This window comes from Heterodontus francisci, chromosome 36 (genome assembly GCF_036365525.1).
Source record: "Heterodontus francisci isolate sHetFra1 chromosome 36, sHetFra1.hap1, whole genome shotgun sequence".
NCBI classification, from domain to species: domain Eukaryota; kingdom Metazoa; phylum Chordata; class Chondrichthyes; order Heterodontiformes; family Heterodontidae; genus Heterodontus; species Heterodontus francisci.
The window spans coordinates 47,482,874-47,504,045 of NC_090406.1; the positions used below are offsets into that span (position 1 = coordinate 47,482,874).

Here is a 21,172-nt window from a genome sequence, read left to right on the forward strand (position 1 = left end):
CGGCCCCGTCGCTCTCTCTCTCTCTCTCTCCCGCCCCGTCGCTCTCTCTCTCTCTCTCTCCCGCCCCGTCGCTCTCTCTCTCTCTCTCTCCCGCCCCGTCGCTCTCTCTCTCTCTCTCTCTCCCGCCCCGTCGCTCTCTCTCTCTCTCTCTCCCGCCCCGTCGCTCTCTCTCTCTCTCTCTCTCCCGCCCCGTCGCTCTCTCTCTCTCTCTCTCCCGCCCCGTCGCTCTCTCTCTCTCTCTCTCCCGCCCCGTCGCTCTCTCTCTCTCTCTCTCCCGCCCCGTCGCTCTCTCTCTCTCTCTCTCCTGCCCGTCGCTCTCTCTCTCTCTCTCCCGCCCCGTCGCTCTCTCTCTCTCTCCCGCCCCGTCGCTCTCTCTCTCTCTCCCCACCCGTCGCTCTCTCTCTCTCTCCCGCCCCGTCGCTCTCTCTCTCTCTCCCGCCCCGTCGCTCTCTCTCTCTCTCCCGCCCCGTCGCTCTCTCTCTCTCTCCTCCCCGTCGCTCTCTCTCTCTCTCCACCCGTCGCTCTCTCTCTCTCTCCCACCCCGTCGCTCTCTCTCTCTCTCCCACCCCGTCGCTCTCTCTCTCTCTCACACCCCGTCGCCTCTCTCTCTCTCCCCCACCCGTCGCTCTCTCTCTCTCTCCCACCCCGTCGCTCTCTCTCTCTCTCTCCCACCCCCGTCGCTCTCTCTCCCGTCTCTCCTCTGCCTCACACTCTCCCTCCCCGACTCTCCCTCTGTCTCACTCTTCCTCCCCGTCTCTCCCTCTCCGTCTCTCCCTCTGCCTCACACTCTCCCTCCCCGTCTCTCCTTCTGTCTCACTCTCCCTCCCCGTCTCTCCCTCTGCCTCACACTCTCCCTCCCCGTCTCTCCCTCTGCCTCACACTCTCCCTCCCCGTCTCTCCCTCTGTCTCACACTCTCTGCCCCCCCCACCTGGATCCTTGCACCTCGCTCTCCACTTCTGCAGTCACCATAAATATGTGAGTGGGGTTCTAATAAACTTATACCTGCCCGGTGAGGTGCTTGGCATTTTTTTTCTTCTTCAGTCATGGGATGTGGGCGTCGCCGGCTAGGCCAATATTTATTGCCCATCCCTAACTGCCCTTGAGAAGTTGGTGGGGAGCTGCCTTCTTGAACCACTGCAGTCCATGGAGGTAGGTGCTGTTAGGAAGGGTGTTCCAGGATTTTGACCCAGCGACAGTGAAGGAATGGCGATATAGTTCCAAGTCAGGATGGTGTGTGACTTGGAGGGGAACTTGCAGGTGGTGGTGTTCCCAACCATTTGCTGCCTTTGTCCTTCTAGTTGGTAGAGGTCGCGTGTTTGGAAGGTGCTGTCTAAGGAGCTTTGGTACGTTACAGCAGTGCATCTTGTAGAAGGTACACACTGATGCCACTGTGCGTCAGTGGTGGAGGGAGTGAATGTTTGTGGATGGGTGCCAATCAAGCTGGCTGCTTTGTCCTGGATGGTGTCGAGCTTCTTGAGTGTTGCTGGAGCTGCACCCATCCAGGCAAGTGGAGAGTATTCCATCACACTCCTGACTTGAGCCTTGTGGACAGGCTTTGGGGAGTCAGGAGGCGAGTTACTCGCCTCAGGACTCCTAGCCTCTGACCTGCTCTTGTAGCCACAGTATTTATATGGCTACTCCAGTTCAGTTTCTGGTCAATGGTAACCCCCAGGATGTTGATAGTGGGGGATTCAGTGATGGTAATGCCACTGAATGTCAAGGGGAGATGGTTAGATTCTCTCTTGTTGGAGATGGTCATTTCCTCGCACTTGTGTGGCATGAATGTTACTTGCCACTTATCAGCCCAAGCCTGGATATTGTCCAAGTCTTGCTGCATTTCTACACGGACTGCTTCAGTATCTGAGGAGTTGCGAATGGTGCTGAACATTGTGCAATCATCAGCGAATATCCACACTTCTGACCTTATGATTGAAGGAAGGTCATTGATGAAGCAGCTGAAGATGGTTGGGCCGAGGACACTACCCTGAGGAACTCCTGCAGTGATGTCCTGGAGCTCAGATGATTGACTTGCAACAACCACAACCATCTTCCTTTGCGTTAGGTATGGCTCCAACCAGCGGAGAGTTTTCCCCTGATTCCCATTGACTTCAGTTTTGCTAGGATTCCTTGATGCCACACTCAGTCAAATGCTGCCTTGATGTCAAGGGCAGTCACTCTCACCTCACCTGCTTACATCCGTGGGCCTTTGGAGGGCCTGACTCTGGCCCATGGGCCGTATCTACATTATCCATTCCTATTAGCATTTCTTATCACCTCCTAAATGTCCAACAATTCTTTGAGCCTGTCCTCATTCATGAATCCTTTAAATCTTTTCACTCTTCTGAACTTTGCACAATGCATCAATGTTGCTCTAAAGATTGGAATCCAATACTCCACACAATGCTCTCATTGGGGCTCCACCACTGACCTATATCAGGTTAGAACAACCTATTTTGGCTAATTGCCTTGGAGGTGCTTCGGACTTTCAACTAGTGGAAACAGAAGTTTAAAAAGGGAACAAAACAGAAATCAGAAGGAGTGATAACATCCAAATGGATGAAAACATGTATGCTGTTTTCCTGCAATGAGGGGTTGAGATATCAGGAATTTCACAGTAATATAGGAACAAATTGACTGATTTGTTTGTTGCAGAATGTATCTATATCTTGCCCTCTAAAACAATGCTGCTTGCAAAGGTTGCCTCTCAATATGTCAAAGAGAGGGAAAAATCTGGCACCAGGGTCATTAAGATACTTGTTTCACACAACTGGTGTCACAAGCTTGAGTAAAGGTGAAAAATCAAAGCATCCACCTCTTGTTACATGATAACTGAAAGAGTACAAGAGTCCTGTGTGTGCTAGGAATGAAGGGGAAGATGTATCGACCCTCTGTAGGTTGTGCATTGCATTTGGACCCAGAACTGTATCAGGAACTTTGAATAAGGGATGTTCATTAAGTTTCTGCAAATGTCATAACTAAAAAGCAAAACTGAAGGACACAAGGACATTAGACTGACAAAAGAGCAATTTTGATCTAACCAACCCAGTCTTTCCAATCGTGTATAATTCTTCACAGGATAAACTCTACCCAAATTATATCAGCTTTGTTGGTAGCATTCTCCATCAAATCAAACGATTACAGATTCAATCCTCATTCCAGCAATTGAGCACAGAATCCAGTTCAGCATCCAGTGAAATACCAAACACATGCAGCATTGTCAGAAGTGTCAACTCAGTCATGTCTGCCTTTTGAAATAAACCATTTATGATCTCACAACACTATTGACAGAGCAGGGAGCTCTCCTGGGTCCTGGCTAACATATCCCCCTTGGCCACAACAAAAACAGATGAAATGGTCATTCTCCTGAGGAAAGTTTCTCTACAGTATCTCCCTGTCCCAAAAAATAACCAATGCGATCAATCAGGCGAGTGGGACTAATTGGACAGCTTTCAAAGAGCTGGCACAGGCTGAATGACCTCGCAGAACATGCCAACTCTCGTGAATTTATCGCAAGATGCAATTTCAAAGCAACATTAAGCCTTACACAATTTCACGAGAAGGCTCTGAAATATCAGTATTTTTGCAATAATAATGAAATTAATATTGGCAGCATGCATACCCAAAATGTCATGCTGTCCAGAAATTGCTGTATCCCTATGTTGACAAGCAACCTCAGTTGTTCTGCACCGCGCAGGTTCAGGGTGGGGTGGGTCACTACAAGACACCTTTTGCCTCCGCTTCTGTGGTTTTCTGATTGCTGTGAGCAGTGCATTTTAGATAAAACCTGAAAGTCTGGATCGCTGGCAGGTGAGTTTTCTCAGGTGGATTTAGAGCGGGGCAGGGAGTGACAGAGCTAAGTGGCAAAAGGGTTGAGGGTGCAAAGCCAAAGGGAGTGTAATGGGACAAGGAAAAAAATGAAAGATGTGCCTAGATATGTGAATGTCATTGTATTCCTTTCATCACTTAATCTCTCCTGCTTTCCACCCTATCACAGACCTTCTCGTTCGTTCTTTTTCCATCCCATCCGCACCACCCTCCCCCCCTTCACTTGCTTAAAATCTATTACTTTTCTAACTTTTCCCAGTTTTGATGAAAGGTCATCGACCTGAAAACGTTAACTCAGTTTCTCTTCCCACAGATGCTGCCAGACCTGAATATTCCGGCATTTTCTGTTTTTATTATAAAGTATTGTTGTTTTCTGGAATATTCCACATCAAGAAGTTAACAGATATATAGTCCCCATCACTTATAGTGGGGGTCACGCTGGCGTTAACACAGTTTCCCAAAAACTGGTGCGTGCTAAAACCAAAAAGCAGTCATCTAAATCTCACTCAGCAACTGTCCTTTTAATTGTTAACAGCTGCATCCAGAATCTTATCACTAAGGTAATCACATTTTAAAGGGTGCTAAAGGCTGACAAACTGCCCGACGATCTGATTTTGGCTGCAATCAGCAAAGCCTTTAAATCGATCAGTACAGGTAAGCACTTATTAAATTATAGGAAATAGTCTGAGTGCATAATACATTAGAAGCTGCACTTTTCAATTGACTCCTATGGTGATGGCAAATGTTTAGCCCATTTGCCACGTATAGATGGCAAGCAATGGGCAGTAAGTGGTGGGGATTGTACTGGATCTGATTCCTAAAGGGGCTTTGGAACTGTACTGTTACTTTGTGATCAGAATGCAAAGCTCAGTATTACTCCGTTGAGAAAACTAACTCATAGACAAGATCTGAGAGGAGATTTTGAACATTGTTATGGAAAAACAAAATCAAAAATTTTCAGATTTATAGAGAATCCTACATTCAATCCAAAGTCATTCTTATACAGGGTAACTGACCCATTCTGTGTTTTCTCACTGAATTCTTTTCATTCATGGGATGTGGGCCTTGCTGGCTAGGCCAGCACATGAACCGCTGCAGTCTATGTGGGGTTCAAGAAGGCGGCTCACCACCACCTTCTCAGGGACAGTTAGGGATGAGCAATAAATGCTGGCCTAGCCAGCGATGCCCACATCCCATGAACAAATGAAAAAAACATAAACATATTATGTAGCTTTGGTATTTTGCCAATTATTGTGCCTCATGTAATGCATGTTAATATCAGTAGGTGGGTTACAGAGTTCCATACAATACTTGCTATGCCTACAAGTGACACTGGATCGCGAGTTAAGCAATTTAAAGCGTCACCGAACATTAGGTCCCTAAACAATAGTTGCAGTTTTAAACTGGTGGTTTGAATAGGCATGCAGATCCACATCTTGGCCAGTGGGCAACAATTCCACGCTCAAAAACCTTCCAAACATGATGCTATTTGTAAATAAAATTGGAATTGAAGTAACTCCCCAAAACTCTCTCTTCCCCCACCTCCTGACCCTTCCTCTCCCCCATTAATGTTTGAGTGTTCACCAGGTGCCCCCAATCTCCACTGGGAATTTATGGCAGCCACTGCACTTCCCCCAAGAGGTAGTTTTCCCTCTCCTATCCCCGCTGCCCCAACCTCCTCCTCTCATCACTCCTATTATGACCCCCACCCTCGAACCATTCCTGACCTGAATACTACACTCAGTCTTAACTCCCCTTATGCAATGCCAGGAGTGATCAACTATTATTATGGTGTTCACAAAGATATTTGCTTTTGCTGGAAAATAGCAGGGGCCTATAATAACTGCAATAACATATGGCCACTCAGCCCTTCGAGCCTGCTCTGCCATTCAATAAGTTCATGGCTGAACTAATTAGATTAGATTAGATAAACAGCACTGAAACAGGCCCTTCGGCCCACCGAGTCTGTGCCGAACATCAACCACCCATTTATACTAATCCTACACTATTCCTATATTCCTACCAAACATCCCCACCTGTCCCTATATTTGTCTACCACCTACCTATACTAGTGACAATCTATAATGGCCAATTTACCTATCAACCTGCAAGTCTTTTGGCTTGTGGGAGGAAACCGGAGCACCCGTAGAAAACCCACGCAGACACAGGGAGAACTTGCAAACTCCACACAGGCAGTACCCGGAATTGAACCCAGGTCCCTGGAGCTGTGAGGCTGCGGTGCTAACCACTGCGCCACTGTGCCGCCCAAATTACTCCACATTTCCACCTACCCCCAAAAACCTTCCACCCCCGTGCTTATCAAGAATCTACCTTTGCCTTAAAAATATTCAAGGACTCTGCTTCCACCGCCTTTTGAGGAAGAGAATTCCAAAGACTCACGACCCTCAGAGAAAAAATTTCTCATCTGTGTCTTAAATGGGCGACCCCTTATTTTTAAACAGTGACCCCTAGTTCTAGATTCTCCCACAAGGGGAAACATCCTTTCCACATCCACCCTGTCAAAACCCCTCAGGATCTTATATGTTTCAATCATATCATATATATATCATATATCATATCATAAAAGTCACCTCTTACTCTTCTAAATTCCAACAGATACAAGTCTAGCCTGTCCAACCTTTCCTCGTAAGACAGCCCGCCAATTCCAGGTATTAATCTAGTAAACCTTCTCTGTCCTGCCTCCAAAGCATTTACATCCTTCCTTAAATAAGGAGACCTGTACTGTACACAGTACTCCAGATGTGGTCTCACCAATGTCCTGTATAGTTGAAGCATAACCTCCTGACATTTGTATTCAATTCCCCTCGTGATAAACAATAACATTCTATTAGCTTTCCTAATTACGTGCTGTACCTGCATACTAACCTTTTGTGATTCATACACTAGGACACCCAGACCCCTCTGCAACTCAGAGCTCTGCAATCTCTCACCATTTAGATAATATGCTTTGTTTTTATTCTTCCTGCCAACATGGACAATTTCCCACTTTCCCACATTATACTCCATTTGCCAGGTCTTTACCCTCTCACTTAACCTATCCATATCCCTTTGTAGCCCCCTTATGTCCTCTTCACAAGTTACTTTCCTATCTATCTTTGTGTCATCAGCAAATTTAGCAACCATATCTTCGATCCCTTCATCTAAGTCATTTATATAAATTGTAAAAGGTTGAGGCCCCAGCACAGATTCCTGTGTCACACCACTCGTTACATCTTGCCAACCAGAAAATGACCCATTTATGCCTTCTCTGTTTCCTGTTAGCATGCCAATCTTCTACCTATGCCAATATGTTATCCCCTACACCATGAGCTTTTATTTTCTACAATAACTTTGATGTGGCACCTTATCAAATGCCTTCTCGAAATCGAAGTACAATACATCCACCAGTTCTCCTTTATCGACAGCACATGTAACTCCCTCAAAGAACTCCAATAAATTGGTTAAACATGATTTCCCTTTCACAAAACCATGTTGACTCTGCCTGATTACCTTGAATTTTTCTAAATGCCCTGCCATAACGTCTTCAATAATAGCTTCTAACATTTTCCCCAAGACCAATGTTAAGTTAACTGGCCTGTAGCTTCCTGCTTTCTGTCTCCCTCACTTTTTGAATAAAGGAGTTACATTCGCTATTTTCCAATCTAAAGGAACTTTCCCCGAATCTAGGGAATTTTGGAAAATTAAAACTAACGCATCAACTATCTCACTAGCCACTTATTTTAACACCCTAGGATGAAGTCCATCAGGACCCGGGGACTTGTCAGCCCACAGCTCCAACAATTTGTTCAGTACCACTTCCCTGGTGATGGTAATTTCCTTACGTTCCTCCCTCCCTTCCATTTCCTGACTTACAGCTAATACTGGGATGTTACTTGTATCAATAGGTGAAGACCGATGCAAAATATCTGTTCAATTCATCTGCCATCTCCTTATGGACCAATGCTCATTTTGTTAACTCTTTTCTTTTTTAAATATCCACAGAAACTCTTACTATTTGTCTTTATATTTATAACTAGCCTTCTCTCGTATTCTAATTTTATCTCCCTCATCAATCTTTTAGTCCTTCTTTGCTGTTTTTTATATTCTGTCCAATCTTCTGACCTGCCTCCCTTCTTTGCGCAATTATAGGCTTTTTCTTTAAGTTTGATGCTATCTTTAACTGTTTTAGTTAACCACGGATGGCAGGTCCCACCCTTGGAATTTTTCTTTCTCGTAGAAATGTGTCTATTCTGTGTATTCTGAATATCCCCTTAATTGTCTGCTACTGCATCTTTATTGACCTATCCCTTAACCTGAATTGCCAGTTCACGTTAGCTAGCTCTGCTTTCATGCCCTCATAATTGCCCTTACTTAAGTTTAAAATACTAGTCTTGGACCCACTCTTCTCTCCCTTAAACTGAATGTAAAATTCAATCATATTATGATCTCTGCTACCTAATTAATCCTATCGCGTTGCACAATACCAGGTCTAGTACAGCCTGCTCTCTGGTTGGCTCCAGAATGTATTATTCCACGAAATTATCCCGAAAACATTCTATGTACTCCTCATCTAGGCTACCTCAGCCCATTTGATTTTTCCAGTCTATATGTAAGTTATAATTAAGCAGAAAGGTACAAATGGAGCCATTGTTAACCCTTTGATTACACACCTCAGAACAGAATTTGGAAAAGGTACAGCTTACAGATTTTAACAGACACAACTGGTGTTGGTCAAGAGGAAAAGCTACAAAAATCTGATTCTACATGATGTGCATCCTTGATTAGTTGCTTTTACCAACTTCATGGTCCCAACAGTTCGATGCTGTCTATAATAGAGTAAATTAATATATTATATAATGTAACATAATATAACATAATATAAGAAAGACATGTGTGCAATGGAGATAGAACAGAAACCATTCACGAGAATGGTTCCAGGGATCATAACTTCAGTTATGAAGACAGATTGGAGAAGTAAGGACTGTTTTCTTTGGAGAAGAGAAGGCTGAGTGGTGATTTGATAAAGATATTCAAAATCATGAGGGGTGTGGACAGAGCAGATAGAGAGAAATTGTTCCTATTCGTGAAAGGATCGAGAACAAGAGGGCACAGATTTAAAGTATTTGGTAAGAGAAACAAAAGTGACATGAGGAAAACCTTTTCATGCAGAGAGTGGTTAAGGTCTGGTATGCACCGCCTGAGTGTGAGGTGGAGGCAGGTTCAATTGAAGCATTCAAAAGGGAATTAGACTGTTCTATGAAAAGGAAGAATGTGCAGTGTTACAGGGAGAAGGCGGGGAATGGAACTGAGTGAATTGCTCTTTCGGAGAGCTGGTGCAGAAACGATGGGCCCAATGGCCTCCTTCTGCACTGTAGCAATTCTGTGAATTGAATGGCGAATGGCCTATTCCTGTTCCTATGTTCCAGTCAACAAGAGAGGTGAGAAAGGGCAGTAAACCAGAATGAGGGAGACAAATAATTAGACGAAACAAATAGAGAGACAGATATAACAGCGCCAGTGTATAATTTGGATACTGAAATGGATGGAGTTGGTGCCTTCAAATGACCCAAGACAAAAGCACATCATCACATCACAGGGCACAGAAAACAAACTACAAAAAAATAATATACAGATTCCTTTCAGGAGGTATTACTTCAGTTTTTTCTGCAAAGTGGATGCACTGTGTCCCATCATAGGGAGCCATCATAAGATCATAAGATATAGGAGGAGTAAGTCAGTCGGCCTCTTGAGCCTGCTCTACCATTCAATAAGATCCTCGCTGATCCGATTGTAGCCTTAACTCCACATTCCTGCCTGTCCCCAATAACCCCCAACTTCCTTGTAGATCAAAAATCTGTCTAACTCAGCCTTGAATAATTTCAATGACCCAGCCTCCACTTCTCTCCTAAGAAGAGAATTCCAAATACTAATGACCCTCAGAGAAGAAATTACTCCTCATTTTCATCTTAAATGAGAGACTCCTTATTTTGAAACTGTGTCCCCGAGTGCAAGAAATCTTGATTGTCATTTTTCTGGCCTTTTTATATCTTTTCGATTATGAGTTTTATGTACTTTCATATATATATAATATGCATATATGTCTTGCATAAGCTTTTGGTAAATGAAGAGTTCATTTTAGCTGCGTAGCTTACTGGAAAAATAGCTGCCTATACAGTTTGAGTCAACCGGAATTGCATTGTAATGTGGACTAATAACAAACAGATAAAAGGAAGGAAAAGATATTGAAAACTATGTAACAGGTTGTGATCAAAATGTAACAGAAAAGCAGATGCGTCTCGCCGGAAATGTATGATCTAATGGACTGTTTGTGCACCAAGGACACATTTTTTTAGCGTCTACATGTGATCATGATTGATGCATAAACAGATACATTGACAAACGAAATGGCAAGACCAATCGAAACAGTGATATGTATGAACCAATCAATCAATGCACTGGAGGAGCCACTGGCCACAAAGAATAAAGGAACAGACCTGGAGAAGTTCGACGCACAAATTTGAAGATGACAAAAAAAAAAGAGACCAGAAGAGTCACAAGCCATCTGTGCCATTAGAGCCGGTGGAGAGTAAAGGCCATCTGGACAAGGATATCGAATGCCTTGGATTTGTTAAGTACTGCTTTTAGCCTTAATAAATCATCCTGATATCACTACATCAGGTGTCTCCTTGAATGCATTCTTATTGTCTGGTCCAAGAAAAAATTATAAGTAACCTTCTGAAGTTTACACGAGTTCTAGATTCTTCCACAAAGGGAAACATCCTCTCACCATCTACCTTGTCAAGCCCCCTCAGAATCTAATATGGTTCAATAAGATCACCTCTCATTCTTCTAAACGCCAATGAATATAGGCCCAACCTTATAACACAACCTCTTCATCCCAGGAAACAGCTTTGAGAATCTTCTCTGAAGTGCTTCTAATGCAAGTATATCCCTCCTTAAATAAGGAAACCAGAACTGTACACAATACTCTAGGGCTCACCAATGCCCTGTACAGTTAATTGTAGCAAGACTTCCCGACTTTTACATGCCATTCCCCTTGCAATAAAGGCCAACATTCTATTTGCCTTCCTAATTACTTGCTGTACCTGAATACTGACATTTTGTGATTCATGTACAAGGACACCCAAATCCCTCTGTACCGCAGCATTCTGTAGTCTCTCTCCATGTAAATAACATTCTGTTTTTCTATTCTTCCTGCCAAAGTGGACAACCTCATATTTTCTAACATTATACTCCATCTGCCAAATTTTTGCCTACTCACTTAACCCATCTATGTCTGTTTGCAGACTCTGTGTCCTCCTCACAACTTGCTTTCCTACCTATCTTTGTATTGTCAGCAAATTTGACTACAATACACTCGGTCCTTTCATCCAAGTTATTAATATAGATTGCAAATAGTTGAGGCCTCAACGCTGATCCCTGAGGCACTCCACTAGTTACAGTTTGCCAACCTGTAAATGCCCCATTTAATCCGACTCTGTTTCCTGTTAGCCAACCCGCTATCCATGCTAATATATTACCCCCAACATCATGAGCTCTCATCTGTGCATTTGGTGCCTTATCGAATGCCCAATGGAAATCCAAATACACTACATCTACCAACTATAGTTTGACTGGGCTGGTAGTTGTGGCATGAACTGCCCTTGAGAGTTGGCCGCCTTTGAATCAATTATTTTGTGAAGGAAAATAGAATAAGCCCTCCAAGTGACCACACTTTACATGTAAGGAAGTGAGTGAGCATTGGCAGGCCAGGCCAGCAATCAAACCTGGGACTTTCCCAGTCTATGTAGCTCAGTACTACACCATGCAATGCATTTACATAATGACAAGTGTTACTTTTAAAACCCTGCAATAATTCACTTGAAACGTGCATGAAGTGATACATAGCAGACATTAGTACATTTATATTTTGAATAGCTGTGCATTTCTCTCTCGCTATGTGACTGAGAGAAATGTATACACACTCTGATCTGCTGTCATTGTCATTTATGAAATGCTCACCTTTGCAGTTCACTGATTTCATTGCTAATTGCATCCAACTCTTTGATGCCAGTAAAATCTCCCGAGCCGACTGAACTTGTGCTATCCTATTGGGAAAACAGAGAAATGAAAAAGTCCATCGTAAAGGAGTATAACAAAAGGCATATTTGAATATAACAAAAACAGAATAGGTGCCGCAAGAATCAGTGCTTGGGCCCCAGCTGTTCACAATATATATCAATGATTTGGATGTGGGGACCAAATGTAGTATTTGCAAGTTTAAAGATGACCCAAAACTAGGTGGGAATGTGCGTTGTGAGGAAGATGCAAAACGACTTCAAGGGAATTTGGAAAGACTTAGTGAGTGGGCAAGAACGTGGCAGATGGAATATAATGTGGAAAAAAGTGCGGTTATCCACTTTGGTAGGAGGAATAGATGTGCAGAGTATTTCTTAAATAGTAAAAGATTAGAAAGTGTAGATGTACAAAGGGACCTGGGTGTCCTTGTCAATAAGTCACTGAAAGCTAACATGCAGGTGCAGCAAGCAATTAAGAAGGCTAATGGTATGTCAGCCTTTATCACAAGAGGATTTGAGTGCAGGAGTAGGGAAGTCTTGCTTCAATTGTATAGAAGCTTGGTTAGACCGCACCTGGAGTACTGAGTGCAGTTTTGCTCCCTTTACCTTAGGAAGGATATTATTGCCATAGAGGGAGTGCAACGAAGATTCACCAGACTTATTCCCAGGATGGTGGGACTGTCCTATGGAGACAGATTGGGGAAACTGAGCCTGTATTCTCTAGAGTTTCGAAGAATGAGAGGTGATCTCATTGAAACCTACAAAATACTTAAAGGGATAGACACGGTAGATGCAGGTAAGGTGTTTCCCCTGGTTGGGGAGTCAAGAACCAGGGGACACAATTTCAAAATAAGGGGGAAAATACTTAGGACAGAGATAAGGAGAAGTTTGTTTCGTGATAGGTTTTTGTAGTATCATTTTTGTGACACCAGAGACTCCCAGTAAGTCACTTCAACTCAAGGACTCCTTCTGATGGCAGAAAGTAGGGACTGCAGGCTCACAGTTCAAAAAGAGACACCTTCAATTATTTTGCAGTTCTTAGACCTTGGCTTGTGAAATTCTCAAATTTATGAATTTAAAAATAGCTGCATTCTACTATTAATTTCATAAATCCAGCATAAACAATACAGAAAGGGATGTATTTTAATTACTGCTGCAGTCCTTATGTTGGTGGTGCTCTCATAATGGTTAGGCAGGATTCCAGTGATGATGAATACATACATACGTGTCCATGTCAGGATGGTGTGACTTGGAAGTGACGGTGTCCCCACAACTTTGCTGCTCTTGTCCTTCTCAATGTTAGAGGTTGCAAGGAGAAGGGGTATTATCAAAGTAACCATGGTGAAGTGCTGCCATGTAGATTGTACACAATTGCAGCCACAGTGCATCAGTGATGGAGGCCGTGGATATCGAGTCCAGTGGCAGGTGCACCATTCATGTGAAACCCTGTGCCCCGGATGTTGTTGGGTTTCTTGAGTGTTGCATGTGCAACATCTAGCCAAGTCGTGAATATTCCATCACACTCCCCACTTGAGCCTTGTAGATGGCAGAGAGGCTTCGAGGGCATCAGAAGATGAGCCACTTGTCACAGAGTACCCAGATTCTATGGGGTATCCAGCTTCTATTCTGCTCTTAGAGACATAGAGTTATACAGCAGAGAAACAGGCCCTTCGGCTCATCGTGTTCGTGCTGGCCATCAAGCCTATCCTAATCCCATTTTCCAGCACTTGGCCCGTAACCTTGTATGCTATGGCGTTTCAAGTGCTCATCCAGATGCTTCTTAAATGTTGTGAGGGTTCCTGCCTCTACCACCCCTTCAGGCAGTGCATTCCAGATTCAAACCACCCTCTGGGTGAAAAAGTTTGTCCTCAAATCCCCTCTAAACCTCCTGCTCCTTACCCTAAATCTATGCCCACTGGTTACTGACACCTCCGCTAAGGGAAAAAGCTTCTTCCTTTCTACCCTATCAATGCCCCTCATAATTTTGTATACCTCTATCAGGTGTCCTCTCGGCCTTCTCTGCTCTAAGGAAAACAACCCTAGCCTTTTCAGTCTCTCTTCATAACTGAAATGCTCCAGCCCAGGCAACATCCTGGTGAATCTCCTCTGCACCCTCCCCACTGCAATCACATCCTTCCTATAGCGTGGTGACCAGAACTGTACACAGTACTCCAACTAGCGTTTTAATCTGTCTAACTAGCGTTTTATACAGATCCATCATAACTTCCCTGCTCTTATATTCTATGCCTCGGCTAATAAAGGTAAGTATCCCATAAGCCTTCCTAACCACCTTATCTACCTGTGCTGCTGCCTTCAGTGATCTATGGACAAGTGCACCAAGGTCCCTCTGACCCTGTACTTCCTTGGGTCCTACCACTCTTGCAGCCACTGTGTTGATATCATGTTCCCTGTCAATGGTGACCCAGCAATAGTGGGAGATTCAGTGATGATGTAGCATCGAGGAGGGTTGGGGGTGGTGGGAGGTAAAACATACCAGAGGTTGTGAAACAGTAATGGGATGGGGGTTGGTGAAAGAGAGTGTACTGGCCACATCCAAGTAGAGGCCTGCTCAGGTCGGGAAAAAAGAACCCGACCCAAACCCAACCGAGCCACAGCGGACCCGAGCCCGACCCGGCCCGAGTCCCTCTGATTTTGCCCCAAGCCCGACCTCACCATCCTTTTACTTACCTTCCGACTCGGAACCTCCATGAAGCTGCAGCGCATGCGTGATGACGTCACATGCTCACTGCGCAGACTCAGTTTCGTCTTGGACTCCCAGCTCAGATAAGTTTTTTATTTTCAATACTTCCTATAATGCGGTGACCAGACCTGCACGCAATACTCCAGGTGCGGCCTCACCAGAGTTTTGTACAGCTGCAGCATGACCTCGTGGCTCCGAAACTCGATCCCCCTACTAATAAAAGCTAACACACCATATGCCTTCTTAACAGCCCTATTAACCTGGGTAGCAACTTTCAGGGATTTATGTACCTGGACACCAAGATCTCTCTGTTCATCTACATTACCAAGAATCTTCCCATTAGCCCAGTACTCTGCATTCCTGTTACTCCTTCCAAAGTGAATCACCTCACACTTTTCCGCATTAAACTCCATTTGCCATCTCTCAGCCCAGCTCTGCAGCCTATCTATGTCCCTCTGTACCCTACAACATCCTTCGGCACTATCCACAACTCCACCGACCTTCGTGTCATCCGCAAATTTACTAACTCACCCTTCTACACCCTCTTCCAGGTCATTTATAAAAATGACAAACAGCAGTGGCCCCAAAACAGATCCTTGCGGTACACCACTAGTAACTGAACTCCAGGATGAACATTTGCCATCAACCACCACCCTCTGTCTTCTTTCAGCTAGCCAATTTCTGATCCAAAGCTCTAAATCACCTTCAACCCCATACTTCCGTATTTTCTGCAATAGCCTACCATGGGGAACCTTATCAAACGCCTTACTGAAATCCATATACATCACATCCACTGCTTTACCCTGTTTGGTCACCTTCTCGAAAAATTCAATAAGGTTTGTGAGGCACGACCTACCCTTCACAAAACCGTGCTGACTATCGCTAATGAACTTATTCTTTTCAAGATGATTATAAATCCTGTCTCTTATAACCTTTTCCAACATTTTACCCACAACCGAAGTAAGGCTCACAGGTCTATAATTACCAGGGCTGTCTCTATTCCCCTTCTTGAACAAGGGGACAACATTTGCTATCCTCCAGTCTTCCGGCACTATTCCTGTCGACAATGACGACATAAAGATCAAGGACAAAGGCTCTGCAATCTCCTCCCTGGCTTTCCAGAGAATCCTAGGATAAATCCCATCTGGCCCAGGGGACTTATCTATTTTCACACTTTCCAAAATTGCTAACACCTCCTCCTTGTGAACCTCAATCCCATCTAGCCTAGTAGTCTGAATCTCAGTATTCTCCTCGACAACATTTTCTTTCTCTACTGTAAATACTGACGAAAAATATTCATTTAACGCTTCCCCTATCTCCTCTGATTCCACACACAACTTCCCACTACTATCCTTGATTGGCCCTAATCTAACTCTAGTCATTCTTTTATTCCTGATATACCTATAGAAAGCCTTAGGGTTTTCCTTGATCCTATCCGCCAATGACTTCTCGTGTCCTCTCCTTGCTCTTCTTAGCTCTCCCTTTAGATCCTTCCTGGCTAGCTTGTAACTCTCAAGCGCCCTAACTGAGCCTTCACGTCTCATCCTAACATAAGCCTTCTTCTTCCTCTTGACAAGCGCTTCAACTTCTTTAGTAAACCACGGCTCCCTCGCTCGACAACTTCCTCCCTGCCTGAGGCTTTAGACCTCCCAGAGGAACCTATGCCATGGTCTTTGTTGCCCAACTAATCCAGGAAAAATGTCAAGAACAACACCAGGAATTCTTCATTGCATTCATCGACCTGAACAAAGTATCTGATTCAATGTTGGGTACCACACTTTAGAAGGGATGTCAGGGGCTTAGAGAAGGTGCAGATGAGATTTACTGGAATGGTACCAGGGATGAGGGACTTCAGTTAGTGGAGAAACTGGAGAAGCTGTGGCTGTTCTCTCTGGAGCAGAAAAGGTTAAGAGGAGATTTGACAGTGTTAGTCAAAATCATGAATGGTTTTGATAGAGTGCATAGGGAGAAACTGTTTCCAGTGGCAGAAGGATCAATACCCAGTGGGCAAATTTAAGGTCGTCGGCTAAAGAACCAGAGGAGATATTAGGCAACATTTTTTTTAAATGTGAGTTTTGTGATCTGGAATGCACTGTCTGAAAAAGTGGTAGGAGCAGATTCAATAGTAATATTAAAAAGAAAAATGCATAAATACTTGAAGGGGAAAGATTTACAGGACTTGGGGAAAGAGTAGGGGAGTGGGATTAATGAATATCTCCACCAAAGAGCCAGCACAGGCACGACAGGCTGAATGGCCTCCTTCTGTGCTGTAACATTCTACAATTCTGAGTTATTCAGATCTCTCAATAAATGTACATTCTTTGCAAGTGATTGTTTTTTTGGGAGTGTTCAGTTATACAAGTTTCACTGTATACTCAAAAGGGATTTAATGATATTTAAATGCAAGCAATATAAAACCAACATAAGCACTGAATTCTGCTTTGAACTTCAAGAGTTTATCCCCACATTTCAATCATTCCCATTAACCAGTATGAAGCAAAACAACGTGCATTTATATAGCGCCTTCAATGCTCTTAACTTCTTGAATACAGAGATAGACACTGAGCCAGGAAGTGAGAGCTTAGGTACAATGGTGAGCTAAGTTCAATAAAAAAATGTTTTGAAGGTTTCTTTTTTAAAAAAAGGAGTAAACAGCTTTAGAGAGTTTATTACAAAAAACTGGCACCCAAGAAGTTGAAGGTTGACACCAGAGGTGGGACAAATGGAGGAGGAAGATTTATAAGAAGCCCCAGTCATGGGTCTGGGGTGTATTGCAGGGCTGGTAAAGGTTACAGAGATAGGGCAAGATCATTGAAGGATTTCAAGATTTCAAATTGAATACAGTTGGGTATGGGGAGCCAGTTTAGGTCATCAGGAACAGGGGCGATGGCTTAGTAGGACTTCGGGCAAGAAAGAATATTTAGAGCCAAGTTTTAGCCATTTGCAACATTGAACTTAGGGGATGGGTGGCTGAAAAATTGGTCTTCAATCAAGTTTGGAGGTAAAGATACATGCAAGAGTTTCACTAGCGGAGGAGTTGAGGTAGCAGCGGATGCAGGCAATGCCGCAGAGGTGGATATAAATGGTCTACGTAATGGAGATGGTATGGGCTCTGAACTTCATCTCCAGATTAAATAGGACAAACTTTGTGTTTGGTGCAGGACAGTGGCCAGAGAAAGGGATGTAATCATGGGAGTGACGTTTGTGGCAGGAATCAAAATCAATGACCTTAGTCTTCCCATTGTTAAGTTGGAGAGGAAGTTATGACTTCCCCAAGATGGGATGTTGGACAAACAGTAGCAACACAAAGGCATCTGAGGGGTTGAGAAAGGAGCAGTTCTCATCACTTCACTTGTGTCACAGCACAGAATTGTTCATATAGAATGGGAGACACAAAGATTGAAGATCCCTGAAAATAAACCTCCAACTCGAGTATCCAATTCAGCTGTATAGATGAAGGATTGTCATTCTCCATTCTTACAACCTTTGGTATGCAACATGCAGAATCAGAGGTTAAAAAACTCACTTCTAAGCCAGTCAGCTTTTGATATTGTGCCAATACACTTCTTGTGTGATACTTTTACTTTCATCATCTCAAACTGTTCCTACCAATTCCAGTGACAGACCTTGATAGCAGTTGTTCAAGAAGGCAGCTCACCACCACCTTCTCAAGGGCAATTAGGGATGGGCCACAAATGCTGGCCTTGCCAGCGATGCCCACAACCCATGAAACAAGTTTAAAAAAAACTCACCAGACAGGGCCTAAGTGTTACATCACTTAAAATGCTCTCTCCTGTACATCCTCTACTTGAAAGCACAGAAAGTATACTTCTATCACTGTGTTTCACAGTTCAAGTGGACATTGTATAAACATTCAGGCAGCCACCAGGATGCTACTGAAATCACAGTGGAGATGTTTACTGGTAAACCACCATTGGCCTATTGAGTTCCAAACTTTGGTCTCCAAACAAAAAAAACAATTGCTGATGCATTATGCTGGGTTCATATCCCAATCCTGTAGTCTCAACAAAAGATGAGGAGGTCAAAACAAATACTGCTACACAGCTGAACACGATTAGGTTTTTTTCACCTACTTTCTCATCATCCCTCCCATTCTCCTGATGCCCTACTGAGTAGTTCCACAGGTGCTGGGCTTTCACTTGGGTAACCAGCACAAGTGGTGGAGTGTACCAGCCCAGACTGATCTAAAGTTTAGAGCACCTCATGAATTCCTATAAAGTCAGAGTTGCGTCATGCACTTACTGATACTGGTGTAGCCCTCTCCGATGGTGGGATCATTTCTGGAGTCAGCATCTGTGGAGGGTCAGTTCCTTTGCTGACCTTCTGCTGGATCAGATACATTGCTAAAGCAAACTGTTCCCTGTTCAGTTTCCCCATCTGTTTTGTGTCAGCGAGTGCCCTGTTGGAAAACAGTTTACTAAATAAATGCAGGCTCAATATTGCAACTACAGCAAAACCATGCTAACTGCTATGTTTAACATTATAACAAACTATTAAAGGAAGGTACATGTTGACAGAGCAGCAATGTAACTTAGGAGACAGGAAAACACTCCCAGATGCAGTCTGCAGTGAGGAACTGCAGCAGATGACTTGGGGGGGTGGTGGAGAAACCATATGAAAATAGCTCCCAGTTTCAGCTGAACTGCTGTGGATTAGTATCATACCACAAGAGGAGATAAATAGATCAGAAAGTTGCTGCTGGGCCGCTGGCAACAACCTCCCAGTAGCTGAAGGATCATGCAGGCACAAGTCAGGAAGTCCGCTAGAAATGAAAAATCAAAGGGCACTGGAGATGAAACTGACTCATGCCCACATGGCTTTTTTTTAAAAAAACAAGCCCTTCTCAAGATAAAATCAGAACATATAGTATGCTTCAAGTAACTGGACTTCTTTTTAAACAAAATATTAGACAAACTTTTTTTTAAGACTAACTGCAGCAGATTCCACAAACAGTCCAGCTTAAGAGTTTGCATTTGATTGAGTGTGGACTATCACTGCACCAGTATAGTCAATCACAGGCATTTCACACACAATTAAATTAACATCATAGTTATGAGCATCATGATGATGTTTTTCAACCCCCTCCAAGTATCGAAGTTAAAGGGGTGATTTAATTCGGTTGTTTATGATGATTAAAGGAGTTGATAAGGTAAGATAGAACTATTTCCTCTGGAAATCAGAACTGGAGGGCATTACCTTAAAATTATACCTAGGCTGTTCCAGGGTGTCAGGAAGCAAATCTTCACACAAAGGTTAGTGAAAATCTGGGCTCTCTCCCCAAAAACCCATTGAGGCTGGAGGTCAATTTAAAATAGCAAAACTCAGATTGTGCGATTTTTTTCTTAGGCGACAGTATTAAAGGTTACAGAACCAAGGCAGGTAGACGGAGTTAAAATGCAGATGATCTAAACAAATGGCGGAACAGGCTTGAGGAGCTGAATACACCAATCCTGTTCTTAATTTCTTCCATTGAAAAAAAAACTTGCAGTTATATAACACTTTTCATGACCTCCAGACGTCTCAAAGCGCTTTACAGCCAATAAAGTATTTTTGAAGCGTAGTCACTGTTGTAATGTAGGAAATGCAGCAGTCAATTTGCACACAGCAAACGCCCACAAACAGCAATGTGATAATGACCCGATAGTCTGTTTTTGTGATGTTGATTGAGGGATAAATTTTGGCCAGGACACTGGTGATAACTCTTCATCGAAATAGTGCAATGGGATCTTTTATGTCCACCAAAGCAGGCAGATGGGGGCCTCGGTTTAACAGCTCATCTGAAGGACAGATCCTCCGACAGTACGCCCCCAGTACTGCACTGGAGTGTCAGCCTTGATTTTTGTGCTCAAGCCCTGCAGTGGGACTTGAACCCAGAATCTTATGACTCAGAGGTGAGTGTGTTATCAGCTAAGCCATGGCTGACATTGTATAATATTGGGTGACGTCACTGGTTGTGAAGTAATTAACCTGAAGATACTTTTATCTTTCGTCAGAACCTGGGTTTGAGTCCTGGGAGAACAACTTGGAAGTGCAATTCACCCACATGTGGGAAACTAACCACTTCTGGCTTGGAAATGGCAAATCACGGCTCCACGTGTGTAGTTCCCTTATGTCAGCACTGTGGTGTTTGCTGGAAGGGACATTGTGCTGATAATTAGAAATTTTTTTTACTCAGAGGGTTGTGAATCTTTGGAATTCTCTATCCCAGAGGGCTGTGAAAGCTCAGTCATTGAGTACGTTTAAAGCAGAGATTGGCAGATTTCTAAGTACCAATGACGTAAGGGGATAGGAGGACAGTGTGGGAAAAAGGCATTGAAGTGGATGATCAGCCATGATCATGTTGAATGGCAGGGCAGGCTCGATAGGCTGAATGGCCTACTCCTGCTCCTATGTTCCTATGATATTCCAAAATAATAGCAGCCTCATGATGTTAGCACACTGGCACACTACACTCAGCACATTTAGCAACCAATCACTGAGGCTGTAGGTCAGAGGCAGGTTAGGAGATGACTGATATCTGCTGGAGTCAGGTTGCAGTATTTACTT

The 21,172-nt window shown here is 43.7% G+C and overlaps 1 protein-coding gene across 11 annotated transcripts in view; it reads right to left on the bottom strand.

Moving 5' to 3' along the window:
* The window catches only part of eps15l1a (epidermal growth factor receptor pathway substrate 15-like 1a), a 419,830-nt gene that overhangs the window by 261,914 nt on the left and 136,744 nt on the right, over positions 1-21,172 (bottom strand). For all 11 annotated transcript variants that reach the window (XM_068016623.1, XM_068016624.1, XM_068016633.1 and 8 more), the window contains 2 exons: positions 18,869-19,025; positions 11,849-11,934 (listed from right to left, as the gene is read on the bottom strand). In XM_068016623.1, coding sequence (XP_067872724.1) covers positions 11,849-11,934; positions 18,869-19,025 — 243 coding nt within the window. The remainder of the gene's footprint in view (positions 1-11,848; positions 11,935-18,868; positions 19,026-21,172) is intronic.